The 19,548-nt window shown below is 44.1% G+C and overlaps 2 protein-coding genes across 8 annotated transcripts in view; both read left to right on the forward strand.

The window, feature by feature from the left end:
- The first annotated feature begins 305 nt into the window (after window positions 1-305).
- Window positions 306-11,444, forward strand: LOC147339794 (transcription elongation factor A N-terminal and central domain-containing protein-like). Of its 6 annotated transcripts, XM_086386746.1 has the most exons (5): window positions 306-370; window positions 1,554-1,951; window positions 3,290-3,395; window positions 5,598-5,642; window positions 10,258-11,444. In XM_086386746.1, exon 5 carries the CDS (start codon window positions 10,281-10,283, stop codon window positions 11,415-11,417), a length of 1,137 nt encoding a protein of 378 aa, XP_086242872.1. In that variant the 5' UTR covers window positions 306-370; window positions 1,554-1,951; window positions 3,290-3,395; window positions 5,598-5,642; window positions 10,258-10,280; the 3' UTR covers window positions 11,418-11,444. The 6 variants fall into 6 exon arrangements, with proteins under 6 accessions (XP_086242872.1, XP_086242869.1, XP_086242868.1 ...); XM_086386743.1 differs by lacking the exon at window positions 5,598-5,642 and having other exon boundaries at window positions 1,554-1,956; XM_086386742.1 differs by lacking the exon at window positions 5,598-5,642.
- Window positions 306-19,548, forward strand: part of RAB9A (RAB9A, member RAS oncogene family) — a 53,586-nt gene continuing 34,343 nt past the window's right edge. For both annotated transcript variants that reach the window (XM_086386755.1, XM_086386757.1), the window contains exons 1-2: window positions 306-370; window positions 3,290-3,395. The gene's annotated coding sequence lies outside the window, so the exon portion shown is untranslated. The remainder of the gene's footprint in view (window positions 371-3,289; window positions 3,396-19,548) is intronic.

The raw sequence follows: 19,548 nt of genomic DNA on the forward strand, positions 1-19,548 counted from the left end.
ACATTTAGCCGAGCGCAGTCTTGATGGGAAACAGAAAGGGTAGTTCAACAAACTTGGATGCTCAAGAGCAACAGTGGGGCTGCTTGTTTATTTCTTTTTATTTTTTTCAATTCGTGGCTGGCTGCAGATTGCTGGCTCCAGACCAGGACCAGATTTTGGGAGCTGCGGGGGGTGGGGGGTGGCGCCAGCCTCTTGCCGGCAGATCGCCCTGCGCAGACGCCACTTTCCTATAACGCATGCGTTGAGTCCCGGGCCATGTTCTCCAGTCTGAGGGATGATTGGTTGAGCTTCCGTGGTCCCGCCCCGGCACCGGAAGCCCTCTCGGGCACCGAGGACACCGAGGACTAAGGGGTTTCGTCCGTGCTTCTCGGTGAGCGGTGTTCAGGTTTTGCCAATGTCTGTTTGGCTGCACACAGGCGACCCAGTTGTTCCCAGTGGAAGCCCACCCCGCTCGGGGAGGGTCTCAGTGTTGCCGGGCCCGGTGACCCGGACGTGCTTTCGCCTTTGCCGCTGTTCCAGCTGAGCGTGGGTAGATCCCTCAGGGCCGCCGCTCCCTGCGTGCTGGGTGCCAGGCTGTCACCCTTGGAAGTCTTGCAGCCGACTTTGCTTGTGGCTCCACCCCACCCACTGGAACCCGAACCCAGGCCAGAGTGGGCTCTTGTGCCAGTCCCTTCCCCTCGTCCCTTCCGCTGGCTATTTGCTATTGGTCGTCATAAAGCAGAAGGGCGCTAGCGCAGTATTGTGCCACTTCAGAAACTGACGCTCCTGACAGCATAATTTCTCGCCATAGAGGAATAGGCTGCCTGTATAGCCAGAGAGGTGTATCTGGGTTGTGACTAGAAATTTAATTTTTCTCTTTAGATCTTAGGTCTAAACCCGTCTAGGTTATTGCTGATTTGTTACCAGCTTTTGGGCTTCCCTGGTGGCTCAGAGGTTAAAGTGTTTGCCTAGAATGCGGGAGACCCCGGTTTAATCCCTGGATCGGGAAGATCCCATGGAGAAGGAAATGGCAACCCACTCCAGTACTTTTGCCTGGAGAATCCCATGGAGGGAAAATCCCAAGGAGGGAGGAGCCTGGTAGGCTACAGTCCATGGGTTCGCAAAGAGTCGGACAGGACTGAGCGACTTCACCTCACTTTATTACTAATTTCAAAAACCTGTTTATATTTTTTTCTGTGGCCACTAGAGAGTTTTAAATTCTTTGTCTGGCTTGCTGTTATACTGCTGTTGGACACCACTGCCTGCAACCAAATCCAGCCTTTCTGTCTTTGAAAAAGATTTATCGTAGCAAAGCCATATCCGTTCATTTATATATTGTCTGTGGCTGGTGTATCTGACTCTTTGGGACCCCATGGACTGTAGCCCACCAGGCTCTTGTGTCCATGTAATTCTCTAGGCAAGAATACTGGAGTGGGTTGCCATTTCCATGTCCAGGGCATCTTCCCAACCTAGGGATTCAACCTGGGTCTCCCGCATTGCAGGCAGATTCTTTACGATCTGAACTACCCACTAACACAATATTTATTGTCTGTGGCTGCTGTTCCTGCTACAAGAACAGTGAAGCTGAGTAGTCCATACAGAAGCTGGATGGACTGCTGCAGCTGCTGCTGCTAAGTCACTTCAGTCGTGTCTGACTGTGTGTGACCCCATAGACGGCAGCCCACCAGGCTCCCCCGTCCCTGGGATTCTTCAAGCAAGAACACTGGAGTGGGTTGCCATTTCTTTCTCCAGTGCGTGGAAGTGAAAAGTGAAAGTGAAGTACTCAGTCGTGTCCAACTCTTAGCGACCTCATGGACTGTAGCCCACCAGCGTCTTCCGTCCATGGGATTTTCCAGGCAAGAGTACTGGAGTGGGGTGCCATTGCCTTCTCCTGGATGGACTACAAAGCCTAAAGTATTTACCATCTGGCCTTTTATAGAAAAAGTTTGCTGAACCTCTGCTCTAGAACAAGGTCAGGTATGGTAGATACATGTAAACCTCTTCATTGTATATATAATGAATATATATTATTCCTCTTCATTGCTGTATAATCCTCAGTTGAGCTTAGTGTGTGACATAGTTCCAAGGACTTTGTAAGGACTATCCCTTTTAATTCTCATATTAATCCTATGATGTTGCATTCTCCCTCCACCCCTCAACATGCTCATCGTACTTCTGGGAACTGTACCTTCTAGTCCTTCCTTATCCCCAAATGACTTGACTCCTGGGGACCTGATTAGCCCACAGGAGGCACTGTGCTGCTTTTGTTTTTTAACTAGGATATTTTAAAATGATTTTCTAAACTAAAATTGAGATAAGGTTGGTTTCCCGTGGAAGAAGCTGAGGGGCTTAGGCGCAGTGGGTACAAGCAAGCCAGTCTGTGGTGCAAAGGATGATGCTCACAAGCAGAGAGGGGAGAATTTGTTGAGTAATAGTGAGCCCTGGCCAGATGTTTGCGAGATGTGTATCAGTGAATGAAACAGACATCATTCTTCTGTGGTCTTGTAGGGAATGCTGACAAGAAAAAAATGATTTAGTGTGATACAGTTCAGTTCAGTCACTCAGTTGTGTCTGACTCTTTGCGACCCCATGGACTGCAGCACACCAGGTTTCCTTGTCCATCACTAACTCCCAGAGCATGATCAAACTCATGTCCATCGAATTGATGCTGCCATCCAGCCACCTCCTCCTTTGTCGTCCCCTTCTCCTGCCTTCAGTCTCTCCCAGCGTCAGGGTCTTTTCCAATGAGTCAGTTCTTTGAATCAGGTAGCCAAAGTATTGGAGCTTCAGCTTCAGCATCAGTCCTTCCAATGAATATTCAGGATTGATTTCCTTTAGGATGGACTGGTTTTATCTCCTTGAAGTCCAAGGGACTCTCAAGAATCTTCTCCAGTGCCCCAGTTCAAAAGCATCAGTTCTTCGGCGCTCAGCTTTCTGTATGGTCCAACTCTCACATCCATACGTGACTACTGGAAAAACCATAGCTTTGACGAGATGGACCTTTGTTGGCAAAGTAATGTCTGTGCTTTTTAATATGCTATCTAGGCTTGTCATAGCTTTTCTTCCAAGGAGCAAGCGTCTTTTAATTTCATGACTGCAGTCACCATCTGCAGTGATTTTGGAGCCCAAGTAAATAAAATCTCTTACTGTTTCCATTGATTCCCCATCTATTTGCCATGAAGTGATGGGACCAGATGCCGTGATCTTCGTTTTTTGAATGTTGAGTTTTAAGCCAGCTTTTTCACTCTCCTCTTTAGTGTGATATGCACCATGGGGGAAAAAATGTACAAATATTTGATGTTCTTAACAGGTTTCCTCCTCTGTAAGATGGCGGTAGCCCTGTACCTGTGAAGATGGAGATGAGCGTCTATAGCACACAGACTTACTCCACGTGCAGTGCTTTCTGCTGTTAGGAGGTAAGTGCAGGAATGAATGCAGGGGACTGGGTACACAGTGACACTGTGTCAGAAAACATTGCAGTCGCTGGTTGGAATTTGTAGAGAAGGTTTTCAGGCGAGTTGTGCACAGCAGGTTTTTTGTTTTAAACATTTCACAATTTAATGAGGCTCCCTCCAGCAGAATGTGAAGTCAGAGAGGTGGTGTGCATTCAGCCCTGGAGCATGTCGGGAACTGCCTTTGGGTTGAGGCCCACGAGCTGGGTCGGTCCTGCTGCGGGAGAGGAGTTGTGCCTGTGTGCTCAGGGCCGTGGTGATGGCTCTGGTTTAGATCACACTCACCTGGAGAGCTTCAATGTGCCCAGGCCTTCCCACAGAGATTCCAATTCATTCTGTCTGGGGTGAGGCCCTGGCATTGTTTTTGTTTTGGCTGTGTAAGTTCTCCAGATGACACGGATTGGCAGGCAGGAGTGAGAGCCACACACAGGCTCAGAGAGCTAGTGGAGCAAAGTCATTGAGCTGGGGGATGCAAGTGCCTGCCAGTGATTCAGTCAGATCACAAAGGAGGCTGGAAAGGGGCTTTTCACTACTGGCCAGGGACCTTGGGCTCCATCCTGAGAGCAGAGGGGAACCTCTGAAGGGCCTTAAGCAAGAAAAGGAGGGAGCCTTTTGCTGAAATCTCTAAGAGAAGATGATCCCTCTAACAAAATGTCTTGCATAGAGTGAAAGCAATAAGAACTGGAGCCGGCCAGATAGCAGGAAGTAGAGGTTTGGTTTGTGTATCCCTCCTACGTGTGCCCCTTAGCAGCGGTGTCTGTCCTTGTATTTGCCAGTTTCTTGTCTGTGTTCTGCTGGGCTGTCAGCTCCTTTATGGCAGAGAGTATCCCATTAGGTCCAGCATCTATCGTGTATGAGATACATAACAGATATTTATTCAGTGAACTGTGTAGAACTCTAAACTGGACACACAGCCTACTTCATCTTTTTATGGAAGTTCTCAAAATTTTATATCCCAGTTGCTTACATACTACAGCCTCCTAAGGCAATAAATTGCTTTCTATCAACATGACTGTCCTACAGGGAGAATAGAAAGTTTGACATCATTGAAATGTTGCAGAAAATATGGAAGAGAGACACACAGTTCTTGAGGTACTAGCCTACTGTATTCCCTGTTTGCCTGGCAAAGTAATAAAGCCTGGCTTTACAAAAATATATATGGCAGTTTCTCAAAAAATTAAAAATAGGATGCCTATATGATCCAGCAACCCCACTTTTGGGTATATACCCGACAGAATTGAAAGCAGAAGGATATTTATGCATTCATGTTCATAGCAGCATTCTTGACAAGAGCCCAAAGATGGAAGCAATTCAAGTGTCCGTCGGCAGATGGATGTATAACACAATGTGGTCTACCCACCCAGTGGAATATTATCTAGCATTGAAAGGAGGGAAATTCTGACAGACACTCCAATGTGGATGAACCTTGAGAGCATTATGCTGTGTGAAATAAGCCTGACACAGAAAAGCAGATACTGTATGATTCCACTTATATGAGGTATCTAAAGTAGTCGAACTCAGACAGTAGAATGATGGTTACTAGGGAGTGCAGGGTAGAAAGAAGTGGAGAGCTGTTGAACAGGTGCAGTTTGTTTTGCAAGACAACTAGCATTCCAAAAGCTGGTTGCACAACAGTGTCAATGTACTTAATGAACTATCCATGTCAAAATGGTTAAGATGATAAATTATATGTGCATTTTTACCACAATTAAAAATTTTTTAATGTAGAGGAACAGTAAATAAAAGCGTTATGGAATGAAGAGCAGAGTGCTTATATATATGAAACCTTTAACTTCAGTAGATTTCCATGAGTAAAGAAAAAGTTTCAACGAACAATGCTTCCATCTCCCTGAAGCCCTGAAGCTACTATTAACTTCGCCTTCAGAATCTCCTTAAAGTTCTGACCTTTCATTGAGAAATTTGACCTGAGTTAAAGATTGCCTAACCTCCTTGGGGGAACTCTAGACCAGTGTCTTATTAACCCCCTTGCTGACTTTCAGCCCAGTTCAATCCTGCTTTCTCAGGTAACGATGCGTAGAGAATGAGTGTAGAACGTGAGGAGACTGAGTCCTTGCTAGGAAACGTTCCCACACATGGGGGAGGGTTCAAGTGCCCTGAGCTCCTTGTGACCGGACCGTCGTGACTCCCTTGCTTGACTTCCTCCAGGTCCCGAGATCTCAAGCGGACAGTGCTGAGAGCAGAAGTCAGCAAGTGAGGATGTGTATTTTTAATTTTTCTGTGCTGTCTTGCCTGTTCTTTGTTGACTGGGCCTTTGATTATTAGGAAGACCCTTCCTACTGTTGCAGTGGATTTCAATGAAATAATGACATTTACAGCAATATGGATGAACCTAGAGATTATCATACTAAGTGAATAAGTCAGAAAGAGAAACACAAATACTATATGATATCACTTATCTATGGAATCTAAAATATGACAGTGACATAAATGAACCTATCTATGAAACAGAAACAGACTCACAGACATAGAGAACAGACTGGGGTTGCCAGGAGGACAGGGTGAGGGAGGGAAGGATTGGGAGCTTGGGATTAGCAGATGCAAACTGCTGTATACAAATGGATAAACAACAAGGTCTTACTGTAGAGCGCAGGGAACTATATTCAACATCCTGTGATAAGCCATCATGGAAAAGAATATGAAAAAGAATATTCATGTATAACTGAATCACTTTGTTATACAGCAGAAATTAACACAACATTGTAAATCAACTACAATAAAATTTTAAAAGGAGCAATATATAAGTAAATGGGTAGGATTGTGTTCCAATAAAACTTTATGTACAAAAAAATTAATCAATACATAGATCTTCATTCTGATCATTCAGAAAAAGAAATGGAATTCAAAAAGGAAAAACAAGGATCTTGAAGTACCAGTTCTCGATAATTAGACAATACCACTTACAATCCAGAATCAGTGGCCCATTGACTTCTTGTTATCTGACTTTAAAAAAGAATAATAAATAAAAAAGACCACCAGGTGGTAAAAATACAAGACCCAGAACCTTGATCATGTGCACTATGCAATGGGGAAAACCAGTAGGAACCTCAGAGTTGTAGCTGTGGGTGATCACCTGTTCCTATTTGGGGATCAGGTTTGAGGGGAGATGGAACTGTTTGCAGTGCAGCAGTGGGCTTCTGAGGAAGGTGAGAGCCGATATGAATGCAGTCACAGGTGAGGTGAGGCTTCCCTTCTGGTGTCCTGATTCCAAGGGGCAGTAGGACTGGGATGATCCATGAACCATGGCATTTTTCAGTAAGCAAATCTCTGGAATATATAGGGTTTATTGTGAAATTGTAATAGACCCATAACTTTTCTGGTTAGGAAATCAGTGCATGTGTATACATCAATAGAAAATATAAAAAAAGAGTAAAAGAACAAACAAAAATCACTTAAGAGCTTGCCATTTAGAAAGTAACACTGTCAGGAAATTTTTAAATCTATTTTCAGTCTTTTGTCTCCACATGTGATTTTTAAATAAAATTTGGATCAGACTTTAGATCCCACAAGCTGTGCAGCATGACCAGAAAAAAATTGTAAAGATAAAAATAAATGGAATTAGATGTTGTTTTTATTTTTATTAATCTTTAGCTTTTTTTTTTTTTTTTTTTGGTCACACTGCACAGCTTATGGGATCTTGGTCCCCCGAACAGGGATTGAACCCAGGCCCTCAGCAGTGAGACTACTGAGTCCTAACCACTGGACTGCCAAGGCATTCCCTCGATGTTGTTTTTAAAAAACAGCTGTGTTCAGATACACTTTTTATACTATTAGTTCACCTAGTTTAAGTGTATAGTTTAGTGGGTTTTTTTAAATCATATTCACAGCTGTGCAATGGTTACCACAGTCAATTTGAGAGAAGAATTTGTACCTCCCCCAAGAAAAGCTGTGTACCCATTAATAGCCACCGCCTCTTCATTCCACCCCACTGGTTCCCCGATTCCCTCCATCCCAGCCCTTGTCCATCACGAATTTACATTCTGTCTCTAGATTTGTGTATTCTGGACATCTCATGTAAATGAAATCATACAATATGTGGTCTTCTGTGTCTTCAATTTTGCATAAAGCTTTGAAGGCTCATCCATGTTGTCTGTATCAGAATTTCATTTTATTGACAACATCCCATTGTATGGATATATTAGGGTTTGTTTCTCGATTCCTCAGTTGATAGACATTTGGATTGTTTCCACTTTTTGTCTGTTACAAGCCACGCTGCTATGAATGTTTGTGTGCAAGCCTAACCATTTGGAACCTCATCGTTTCTTCTAAGTTTGCAGAAAATTCTTACAAAAACAGCCTCCACATCTCCCATTTCCTTAAAGTAAATTTTTAGAAATAGAATTGCTGACTAAAAGGACCTTAAGCTTTACAGCACTTGTCAGGTGGTGTCTAGGAAGACTGCATTAACTATCTCTATAATCACTTCAGTGTGGGGAACCTGTGTGTCTTTGGTGATTGTTATTTAATATCACGTGCTATAATACAAGAGTCCATGGAGTCTTGAAAAGATGATATCCCTGCCATCAAAATGCTTTTGTTCACATTTAGACCAAACAGGCAGATACAGATCCAAGGGTATTTTGTAGGCAAGGTTGTGTGCATTAGGTGGAGAGACAAAGAGACGGGTTAGATAAAGTGAACTTATGCCTCCTCGGGATGAGGTTCACACAGACATAACCAGCTTTTTACACCTAAAAGTGGTGGTGGGAGGGCGGAGAAAGGAAATGGAACGAAACTCTGGCCTAGGGACCCGTTAGTCCAAAGTCCTAAACCCTCTGGATTGCAGAGTCAGAACCTTGACCCCGATGTTCAGAAGATGTAGACGTCAGCACCGCGTGGCCTGGTGACTGTTGGGGCCCATCTGACCTGCGTCCAGCTGCCTCCCAACCTGTGGTGTTTCATCATTTCTGTAGATTCCTTGGGACTTCTGAACAGCATCTGATTTTGGCTCTGTTTTTCATGCTTTTATATTCAGAAAAGTCCTACTTCAAGACTATAAAATCAGGGAATTCCCTGGCAGTCCAGCAGTTAGAACTCCATGCTTCCACTCCAGGGAACCCGGGTTCAGCCCCTGATCAGAGAACTAAGATCCCCCAAGCCAGTCAGTCAGTTCAGTCGCTCAGTCGTGTCTGACTCTGCAACCCCATGGACTGCAGCATGCCAGCCCTCCCTGTCCATGACCACCTCCTGGAGTTTACTCAAACTCATGTCCATTGAGTCAGTGATGCCATCCAACCATCTCATCCTCTGCTGTCCCCTTCTCCTTCTGCCTTCAGTCTTTCCCAGCATCAGGGTCTTTTCCATTAAGTCGATTCTTCGCATCAGGTGGCCAAAGTATTGGAGTTTCAGCTTCAGCATCAGTCCTTCCAATGAATATTCAGGACTGATCTCCTTCAGGATGGACTGGTTGGATCTCCTTGCAGTCCAAGGGACCCTCAAGAGTATTCTCCAACAACACAGTTCAAAAGCATCAATTCTTCGGTGCTCAGCTTTCTTTATAGTCCAGTTCTCAAATCCATATATGACTCCTGGAAAAACCATAGCCTTGACTAGACGGACATTTGTTGGCAAAGTAATGTCTCTGCTTTTTAATATGCTGTCTAGGTTGGTCATAACTTTTCTTCCAAGGAGTAAGTGTCTTTTAATTTCATGGCTGCAGTCACCATCTGCAGTGATTTTGGAACCCCAAAAAATAAAAGTCTGCCACTGTTTCCACTGTTTCCCCTTCTGTTTGCCATGAAGTGATGGGACCGGATGCCATGATCTTAGTTTTCTGAATGTTGAGTTTTAAGCCAACTTTTTCACTCTCCTCTTTCACTGTCATCAAGAGGCTCTTTAGTTCTTCTTCACTTTCTGCCATAAGGGTGGTGTCATCTGCATATCTGACGTTATTGATATTTCTCCTGGCAATCTTGATTCCAGTTTGTGCTTCCTCCAGCCCAGCCTTTCTCATGATGTACCCTGCATATAAGTTAAATAAGCAGGGTGACAATATACAGCCTTGACATGCTCCTTTCCTGATTTGGAACCAGTCTGTTGTTCCGTGTCCAGTTCTGTATGTTGCTTCTTGACCTGCATACAGATTTCTCAGGAGGCAGGTCGGGTGGTCTGATATTACCATCTTTTTAAGAATTTAGGTTCAGCCCCTAATTGGAGAACTAAGATCCCACAAGCCACAGTACAGCCAATAAAAGCTATATATTAAAAAAAGTAAAACTATAAAATCAGCAAGGACTTCAGTTTAAATAGCTGAACACGGGGGAAAATAGTCTGGCCTCCTCAGCCTTTCCCCATGGATGCTGACATTGGCATGTTTTCATTCCCAACATAGCCACCAAATTCCACACACAGGAGTTGACTAGTCTTGATCTGGAAAGGGCATTCATTTGTAAATGTAGAGATGGGAAAGTTACAGCAGCTCTTTCAGCAAGCCTCCTTTAAGCAATTGTTAATGCAGAGGCTGTTTACAGGGCCACTGTTTGTTTTGTTGTTTTTTTTTGTTATTGTTTTAACTACTGAGACTCATACTTTTGAGACTGAACCATACTGCATTGCAGATTGCATTTTCTAACATGTCACACCCACTTTTATCACCTAACTCTTTCTCTGCCTGGCTCAGATGGTAAAGAATCCACCTGCAATGCAGAAGCTCTGAGTTCTATCCCTGGCTTGGGAAGATCCCCTGGAGAAGGGAAAGGCTACCCACTCCAGTATTCTGGCCTGGAGAATTCCATGGATTGTATAGTCTCTGGGGTCACAAAGAGTCAGACAAGACTGAGCGACTTTCTTCTTCTTTTTCTCTGCCTAGGTAACTGGCAGAGAGCACGGTGCATGTATGACGGAGCTGCGCCCGGCAAACACAAGCTTGAGAACCTGGAAAGCCCTTTTTTCTTGGCAGCTCAAACGATGTCTGACAAGAACCAGATAGCGGCCAGAGTTTCCCTTATCGAGCAGCTGATGTCTCAAAGGAATTTTGAGGATCTCGGCCATCACCTCACTGTGCTGGAAACTCTGCATGTAACTCCAGAGCACCTTCAGGAGACGGGGGTGGTCAGGGCGGTGTACAGAGTCCTCAAAAACTGCCCCACAGGGGCTTTGAAGCAGAAAGCCAAGCGTTTGCTGTCAGAATGGAAAGCGCTGTATAAGGATACTCTCTGCAAGCCAGAGGGCAGCCCTAAACGATTTCCTCCGGGTGGAAGTCAAGAAGAAAATCGAGGACTTCCTCCTGACCCAAATCAGGAGGAGGAGGTACGGGGTGGCTCTAGGTATAATTGTCTGTTCACATCCCAAGATGTGGCGGGATCTGTTGAAACGATCATGCCGGAAGACAGCTGCAGCAGAGTGGAGACTAAGGCAGTGCCTCTCAGTGCCTGGGACCCTCAGTCCACCGACCTGGCAGAGAGTGGGCAGCTGGACCCCATAGTGCCTGTGAGAGCCAGATGCACAGAGCTGCTGTACGAAGCTCTAACTGCTTCCTCCCCGTCCCAGCCCAGAGCCCACGTGTGGTCCAACTTGGCACAAGAAATCGAAGCGCACGTTTTTGCCCTTCACCCCAAGAACCTCCAAAAATACAAAACATGCATCCGCAGCAAAGTGGCCAATCTAAAGAACCCCCGCAATTCTCACTTACAGCAGAACTTGCTCTCTGGGACCATGTCTCCGAGAGAATTTGCCAAAATGACCGCCATGGAGATGGCCAGTCAGGAACTGAAGCAGTTGAGAGCCTCCTACACGAAATCTGCCTTACGGGAACATTACCTGCCCCAAGTGGTGGAGGGCACGCCGACGAGGAAAATAAAATGCGAGCGCTGTGAGAAATTCAACTGCCAGGTCACTGTCATCCCCAGAGGGACACTCTTCCTTCCAAGTTGGGTGCGGAATGCAGGCCCAGATGAAGAAATGATGACCTATGTCATCTGCAATGAATGTGGGGAGCAGTGGTATCATAGCAAGTGGGTGTGCTTGTGATTATAAATAAATGTTCTTTTAACAGCAGATAACTGAAGTGATATCTTTTATCTGTACCACCTTTTTATGCTTGTCTTTTAAATCTTATACATACTATTCTTTTTCTTAATTGAGGTATAGTTAATTTATAATGTTTTACTAGTCTCAAGTATACGTATGGCAAAGTGATTCAGTTCAGTTCAGTCGCTCAGTCATGTCTGACTCTTTGTGACCCCATGGACTGCAGCATGCCAGGCTTTCCTGTCCATCACCAACTCCCAGAGTTTACTCAAACTCATGTCCATTGAGTGGGTGATGCCATCCGACCATCTCATCCTCTCTTGTCCCCTTCTCCTCCTGCCTTCAATCTTTCCCAGCATCAGGGTCTTTTCAAATGAGTCAGCTCTTCCCATCAGGTGGCCAAAGTATTGGAGTTTCAGCTTCAGCATCAGTCCTTCCAATGAACACTCAAGACTGATCTCCTTTAGGATGGACTAGTTGGATCTCCTTGCAGTCCAAGGGACTCTCAAGAGTCTTCTCCAACACCACAGTACAAAAGCATCAATTCTTTGGTGCTCAGCTTTCTTTATAGTCCAACTCTCACATCCATACATGACTACTGGAAAAACCATAGCCTTGACTAGACGGACCTTTGTTGGCAAAGTAATGTCTCTGCTTTTTCCAAGGAGTATGCATCTTTTAATTTCATGGCTGCAGTCACCATCTGCAGTGATTTTGGAGCTCCCAAAAATAAAATATGCCACTGTTTCCCCATCTATTTCCCATGAAGTGGTGGGACCGGATGCCATGATCTTCGTTTTCTGAATGTTGAGTTTTAAGCCAACTTTTTCACTCTCCTCTTTCACTTTCATCAAGAGGCTCTTTAGTTCTTCTTCGCCTTCTACCATAAGGGTGGTGTCATCTGCATATCTGATGTTATTGGTATTTCTCCTGGCAATCTTAATTCCAGCTTGTGCTTTATCCAGCCCAGCATTTCTCATGATGTACTCTGCATATAAGTTAAATAAGCAGGGTGAGAATACACAGCCTTGATGTACTCCTTTCCCAATTTGGAACCAGTCTGTTGTCCAGTTCTAACTGTTGCCTCCTGACCTGCATACAGATTTCTCAAGAGGCAGGTCAGGTGGTCTGGTATTCCCATCTCTTTCAAAAATTTCCAGAGTTTATTGTAATCTACACAGTCAAAGGTTTTCAGAGAAGGCAATGGGAACCCACTCCAGTACTCTTGCCTGGAAAATGCCATGGACGGAGGAGCCTGGTAGGCTGCAGTCCATGGGGTCTCTGAGAGTCAGGCATGACTGAGCGACTTCACATTCACTTTTCACTTTCATGCATTGGAGAAGGAAATGGCAGCACTCCAGTATTCCTGCCTGGAGAATCCCAGGGACAGAGGAGCCTAGTGGGCTGCCGTCTATGGGGTCACACAGAGTCGGACATGACTGAAGCGATGCAACAGCAGCAACAGCAGCAGCAAAGGTTTTGGCATAGTCAATAAAGGAGAAATAGATGTTTTCCTGGAACTCTCTTGCTTTTCTGATGATTCAGCAGATGTTAGCAATTTGATCTCTGTTTCTGCTGCCTTTTCTAAAACCAGCTTGAACATCTGGAAGTTCACAGTTCACGTATTGTTAAAGTGTGGCTTGGAGAATTTTGAGCATTACTTTGCTAGCATGGACTTCCCTGGTGGCTCAGACAGTGAAGCGTCTGTCTACAATGCAGGAAACCTGGGTTTGATCCCTGGGTTGGGAAGATCCCCTGGAGAAGGAAATGGCAATGCACTCCAGTACTGTTGCCTGGAAAATCCCATGGACAGAGGAGCCTGGTAGGCTACAGTCCATGGGGTCACAAAGAGTCAGACATGACTGAGCAACCTCATTTTCCTTTCCTTTTGCTAGCGTGTGAGATGAGTGCAATTGTGTGGTAGTTTGAGAATTCTTTGTGCTTTGTTGGGGGATAGTTTGACCATGCACCACCCCAGGACAATTACATCTGGATCTGTGGAATGCCTGGAGGAGGAAATGGCAACCCACCCCAATATCCTCTCCTGGAGAATCCCATGGACAGAGGAGCCTGGCGGGCTACAGTCTGTGGGGTCACAAAGAGTCGGACATGACTGAGCAACTAACACTTTGCCTTTTTACTATGGGGATGCCGCCCAGCATCAACATTTCTGTTTTCTTTCCTCAAGTTACTTGAAGTTGCAATCAGAGTTCCAAAGGCTTGCAGTTGATCCTCTTGTCACCTTTAAGAAAAGTGTTATTTTGTAGACTTCACAGTTGAGGAAATGTCCACAGAGGTCCTGTGGCTCACCTCAGCAACACAACCGTAAATACTCACACTTGAACTGCGGCTAGATTTTCTTCCTTCCAGTTCCTGTCTGAGACGGCTTCCATACTGACTCCTGAGAAATAGAGCCCTGGAGATGTGGAACTAAAAGAATAGTGTCTTCAAGCTCCCACATTGGCAGATGTGAGCTTTGTTGTTTTCCATTCTTTTTTCTCTTTCCACTTTACAGGTCTCCCTGGAGCCCTGAAAGTTCCCCTATTAATTCCAGTTAGAATTTTGTTTCCAGCCCTCTTGCTCAGTCATAGGAGTCACACATTGTTTTTCCTCCACACAATTTCTCCAGAGTACATAAACTCTTTAGGACATTTGGTTATTGATGTTAGGAAGTCTTCATGTCCTCAAGGGCATGTGTTTAGATCTGTAGGGGAGTAAAAAAAAAAAACAAAACCCCTAGACTCTGTAGCTGGGACCCTGCAAATTAGAACTGCGGAAAGACAGACAAAGGAACCAGAGAGAAGTCAAGTTTATTTACATGTGCAGCACCTATACCTGCAGGAGAAACTCAGTGATGAGTAACTCAAAGGGATGGTTAGAACTTGGGCTTAGACAACATTTTAAGAAAGAACAGTCCATTTGTAGAGAAGGACCAAGAAAGTGAAGTCACTCAGTCGTGTCCCACTCTTTGGGACCCCATGGACTGTAGCCTGCCAGGCTCCTCCGTCGTCCATGGGATTTTCCAGGCAAGAGTACTGGAGTGAGTTGCCATTTCCTTCTCCAGGGGATCTTCCTGGCCCAAGGATCAAACCCCGGTCTCCCGTATTGTAGGCAGACACTTTACCGTCTGAGCCATGAGAGCAGAGACAACAAATTTCAGTGAAATTCCAACTAATACCAAGGAAAATGGCTGAAGGCTTTTAGGGGCAGCAGGCTGTGGGAAGATCCTTTAGCTGGGGAAACGATGGACGATATGGGTCGTCTAGTATGGTTTGTGTAGACTCCTCTCTGTGCCATGCTACCTCCAGTGATCGGGTACTTATCCCCTGGTAGGGAATTCACAAGGGGGATTTTGGGTCTGCTTTCAGGCAGTTGGGGGAGGGCAGAGAGCTCAGCCATGTTTCCTCTTTTTCGTGTGCTTTCAGTTCCAATGATCTTTCTGCCCTTGTATTTTTTTTTCTTTTTTTTCTCTTTTAATTAGAGGCTAATTACTTTACAATATTGTATTGGTTTTGCCATACATCAACATGAATCCGCCACAGGTGTACACGTGTTCCCAATCCTGAACCCTGCTTTTGTAAAAACTGGCATTAACCTCTCAGAGGAAGTCCGTTACCTCGGTCTTTGAATCTCCCAATGTTTGTCTCCTCAAGGAAAAGGGAATCACTTCTGTGAGGTTTTTGTAAATAGTGTCGAACCAACCTGTATAATGTTGAAATACAACAGTCCTTCTGTATGATTACAGCTAATTTTTTTTAGAAGTTCATAGAATTTTACTTTTTATCGTTTTCACTATAGTGTGTAAGTTACCTCCAAACCTACACATTTTCACCAGATCTTCTTTCTTTACTCTCCTAAGACCCTTTGGCAGAGCTCTGAAGTCTTCATGGACTATACAGTTTACCTGCCTCATGACAGAATTCCCCCAAATGTGCAGAACATACAAAGCAAATATATTTGTGTTTTCAAACGGTTTTAAAGAAAGCAGCTTGAGGCCCTCTGGGAGGAATTCTGTTATGCTATCTTTCTCCTGGAGGCTTCCGAGCACTGCCTATTGTGATGTAAAGTCTTTTAAAGAAGAACTCTGCACAGCCAACTAGAACTTCAAGGTTCACCAAGTGTGGTTTCGTGTGACTTGCTTGGAGTGGTCTTCAAAACTATTCAGTGGTTAGAAAAGAGCACAGCACGTGAAACCCGCGTAGGATCAGTTCACGTCAGGGTTTATCTTTTGTTTGGGGGCTTTGGGGGTGTGTTTTAGGGGGTAGGATTTTGTTTGGTTTTTATTTTGGTGTTTTTTGTTTGTACCAGAAGTTTTTAAACTGAATGTGCACATGAATGGAAGCGCTTGAAATGGAAATTCCTTTATTCTCCAAGATCTAAAAATCTGAGTTGTCTTCCTCATTTTGTATCAACTTTGTCAGTGAGTTGTAACTATAGATAGAAAAATAGTAATCTGTTTTTTTTTTTCTTTTAGTCAGTGAGAGAGCATTACATTTTCTAAGTTGATCACCTTCCCTGTTGACTCAGATGGTAAAGAATCTGCCTGCAATGTGGGAGACCCAGGTTTGATCCCTGGGTCAGGAAGATCCCCTGGAGAAGGGAATGGCAACCCACTCCAGGATTCTTGCCTGGAGAATCCCATGGATAGAGGGATAGAGGAGCCTAGCAGGCTACAGTCCATGGGATCACAAAGAGTCGGACACAAGGGAGCAACTGACATATGTATATGTATGCATGTCTTCTTCATTTTGTATCACCTTTTTCAGTGAGTGTTGCAGCTATAGATAGGAAAATAGTAACTGGTTTTTGTTTTCTTTTAGTCAATGAGAGAGCATTACATTTTCCAAGTATAGATAAGAGTTCTTATACATCCTATGCTTATCTCCTGAAAAGAAAGGGGTTTTCTTTTAAAGTGCTCATGGGGTAAAGGAGCTCTCATTTCTGTTAAAATCATTTTTACAAGGACAGCAAGTCCAAAGGCCCCAGGATGGGAGGGTGTCTGACACAGACAGGGTACAGGCAGAGTCCGTCAGAGCTGAGGCACAGTAGGAGGAAGGGAATGAAAAATCCAGGAGACGCCAGGCTCATGAGGGCCCTGGGGAGTCATGATGAGGACTTTGGAATTTTTGCCAAGCTTGATAGGAAGCCATGGTAGCTGAGGGTGGGTAGTGATCCAATTTGAATGACCTCAGGAAGCATCTCTCTGGCTGCTGTGTGAAGGCAGATGAGGAGGGAAGCAAGGCAGGGGCCCCAGTGTCATTTAACTGGTTTCTAGCAAGAGAGCACAAAGACTGCACTCCTTGCATCCTTACAGTTGATGGAGTCCTCGGTGATGGGACTGAGGACACACTACCCCATCTGTCAGTTTGGCATAGTGAATATTTTAAGGTGAAGGAATCTGAGAAATGGTAGGGGCAGGAAGGTCTCTGCCCTTCCCCCGAGGCAGGTCATAAGACCCTCAGGCTAGAGGCGCCCCTCACCCCCATACCCGAGGAGAGGAGCATTCCTTTCTCTGCAGGTGGCGTGATGCTGGAGGGAATCTGAAGGAACTGTCCTTGCTGGGTTACCCCCAGTTGAAACTTCCCAGGACTTTCCACCCTTCTTCAGACCTAGTATAGAAACACTCAGGGGTAACTGTTTCTTTGAGTCTCCATTTCCTTATGAAGCCTCCCAGATTGGATAAAATTTATATTACAGAAATGTGTGTGCTTTGTTCTTTTTTTCCTTTAATTTTTATTGGAGTATAGTCAATTTACAATGTTGTGTTAGTTCCAGGTGTACAGCAAAGTGGATTGATTATACATACACATATATCTACTCTTTTTTTATATTCTTTTCCCATGTAGGTCGTTACAGACAATTGAGTAGAGTTCCCTGTGGTACAGAGTAGGTCCTTGTTGGTTATCTATTTCATATACTGTGGTGTGCGTATGTCCATGTGTGTATGTCCATTCCAACGTCCCAATTTATCCTCCCCCACATCCCCTAACCACCTGGTAAACATAAGTTTGTTTTCTCCATCTGTAACTCAGTTTCTGTTTTGTAGATGTTTGTACCTTTAAAAAAATATATTCCACATAAAAGCAATATCACATATTTGTCTTTCCCTGTCTGACTAACTTCACTTAGTCTGACAATCTCCAGGTCCATCCATGATGCTGCAAATGGCATTATTGCATTCTTCTTATGACTAATACTCCTTTGTATATGTGTAGCACATCTTCTTTATCCTTTCCTCTGCTGATGGCTATTTAGGCTGTTTCCATGTCTCGGCTATTGTAAATAGCGCTATGAGTATAGTGGTTCATGTATCTCTTCAAATTATGGTTTTCTCTGGATATATGCCCAGGATTGCTGGATCATATGCTAGCTCTGGTTTTCAGTTTTTTAAGGAACCTCCACACTCTTTTCCATAGTGGCTGTCTGTACCAGTTTATATTCCCAGTAACAGTGTAGGAGGGTTCCCTTTTCTCCACATTCTCTCCAGCATTTATTGTTTGTACATTTTTTAAATGACGACCATTGATACCTCCGGAGAAGGCAATGGCACCCCTCTCCAGTACTCTTGCCTGGAAAATCCCATGGATGGAGGAGCCTGGTAGGCTGTAGTCCATGGGGTCGCTACCAGTCGGACACCACTGAGCAACTTCACTTTCACTTTTCACTTTTCACTTTCACGCATTGGAGAAGGAAATGGCAACCCACTCCAGTGTTCTTGCCTGGAGAATCCCAGGGATGGCGGAGCCTGGTGGGATGCCGTCTATGGGGTCGCACAGAGTTGGACACGACTGAAGTGACTTAGCTGCAGTAGCAGCAGCATTGATACCTCATTGTAGTTCTGATTTGCATTTTTGTAATAATTAGTGATATTCAGCATCTTTTCATGTGCCTCTTGGCCATCTGTATGTCTTCTTTCGAGAAATGTCTATGTAGATCTTCCGCCCATTTTTTGATTGATTTGTTTTCCTTACTTTTGATATTGAGCTGCATGAACTGTTTGTATATTTTGGAGATTAAGCCCTTGTTGGTTGCTTCATTTGCAAATATTTTCTCCCATTCTGAAGGTTGTCTTTTCGTTTTATTCATGGTTTCCTTTGCTGTGCTAAAGCTTTTAAGTTTAATTACATCCCATGTGTTTGTTTTTTGTTTTTATTTTTGTTACTCTAGAAGATGGATCAAAAACAATCTTCCTGCTATTTATGGCAAAGTGTGTTCTGTCGATGTTTTCCTCTAATAAGAGTTTTATAGTATCCAGCCTTACATTTAGGCCTTTAATCCATTTTGAGTTTATTTTTGTGTATGGTGTTAGGGAGTGTTCTAGTGTCATTCGTTTACATGTATCTGTCCAGTTTCCCAACCGTGTATACTTTGTTTTGACTAATCTGTCTTTCGTTTCAGAGCCCCAGCCAAGAACTAGATGGTTAGGAGAGAAAATGATTTTTTCTTTTCCTACATTGGCAGTTTTGGAAATGGATGTTTCATAAAATACCACAACCCTGAATTCCCAACCCATGATCTATAATTAAAAACATAACAAACAGCACAGAAATTCGGCACAAGTATAGCCTGGCTCCTGCTTGCCCTAGTTACGGGGAATACCCACACAGGACATATACATCAGTGTTATACTTGACTGTGGCAGGGTGTCTTCATGGGTTTTCACACATCGCTCTCCTTTTGTCCATGCTGCTTTTTTTTGAAATTAAAAATTGGATACAATTGCAGCTCTGTCTCTTCTCTGAGCACTTCCTGTGATGAGAGGTTCCTTTCATTCCTGATTACCATTTCTAAACACCAGTCAGGAAGCCTGTAACTAGCAGGGCTCCATTGCCTTTAAAAGGACTGGGCCTTCATCTTTTAGGTCAGATTTGCTTTGTTATCTATAACTTCCCAGTAAATGGTAAATATTTTCCTAAAATATTTTTTCATCCCTCAGAGGTATTTACTGTAAATACCTTGATTGTAAAAGGTGCCTTCTTGCTTTCAGAAGAACCCACAATCTGACAACTTCATATAGTCCCATTTCCATTATTGATAACTTCCTATTGTCCCACTGATGAAAACGTCATATAGTCCCATTTACAGTATGATAACTTCATATAGTCTCATTTACCTTATTATTTAAAATTAG

Source organism: Bos grunniens, chromosome X (assembly GCF_055505025.1).
Source record: "Bos grunniens cultivar Pamir isolate PY7600 chromosome X, Bosgru_T2T1.0, whole genome shotgun sequence".
In the NCBI taxonomy this organism is placed as follows: domain Eukaryota; kingdom Metazoa; phylum Chordata; class Mammalia; order Artiodactyla; family Bovidae; genus Bos; species Bos grunniens.

What these genes read in the sequence shown, in the direction of transcription:
- LOC147339794 (XM_086386743.1), top strand. Translation starts at nt 10,281, where the DNA reads ATGTATGACGGAGCTGCGCCCGGCAAACACAAGCTTGAGAACCTGGAA.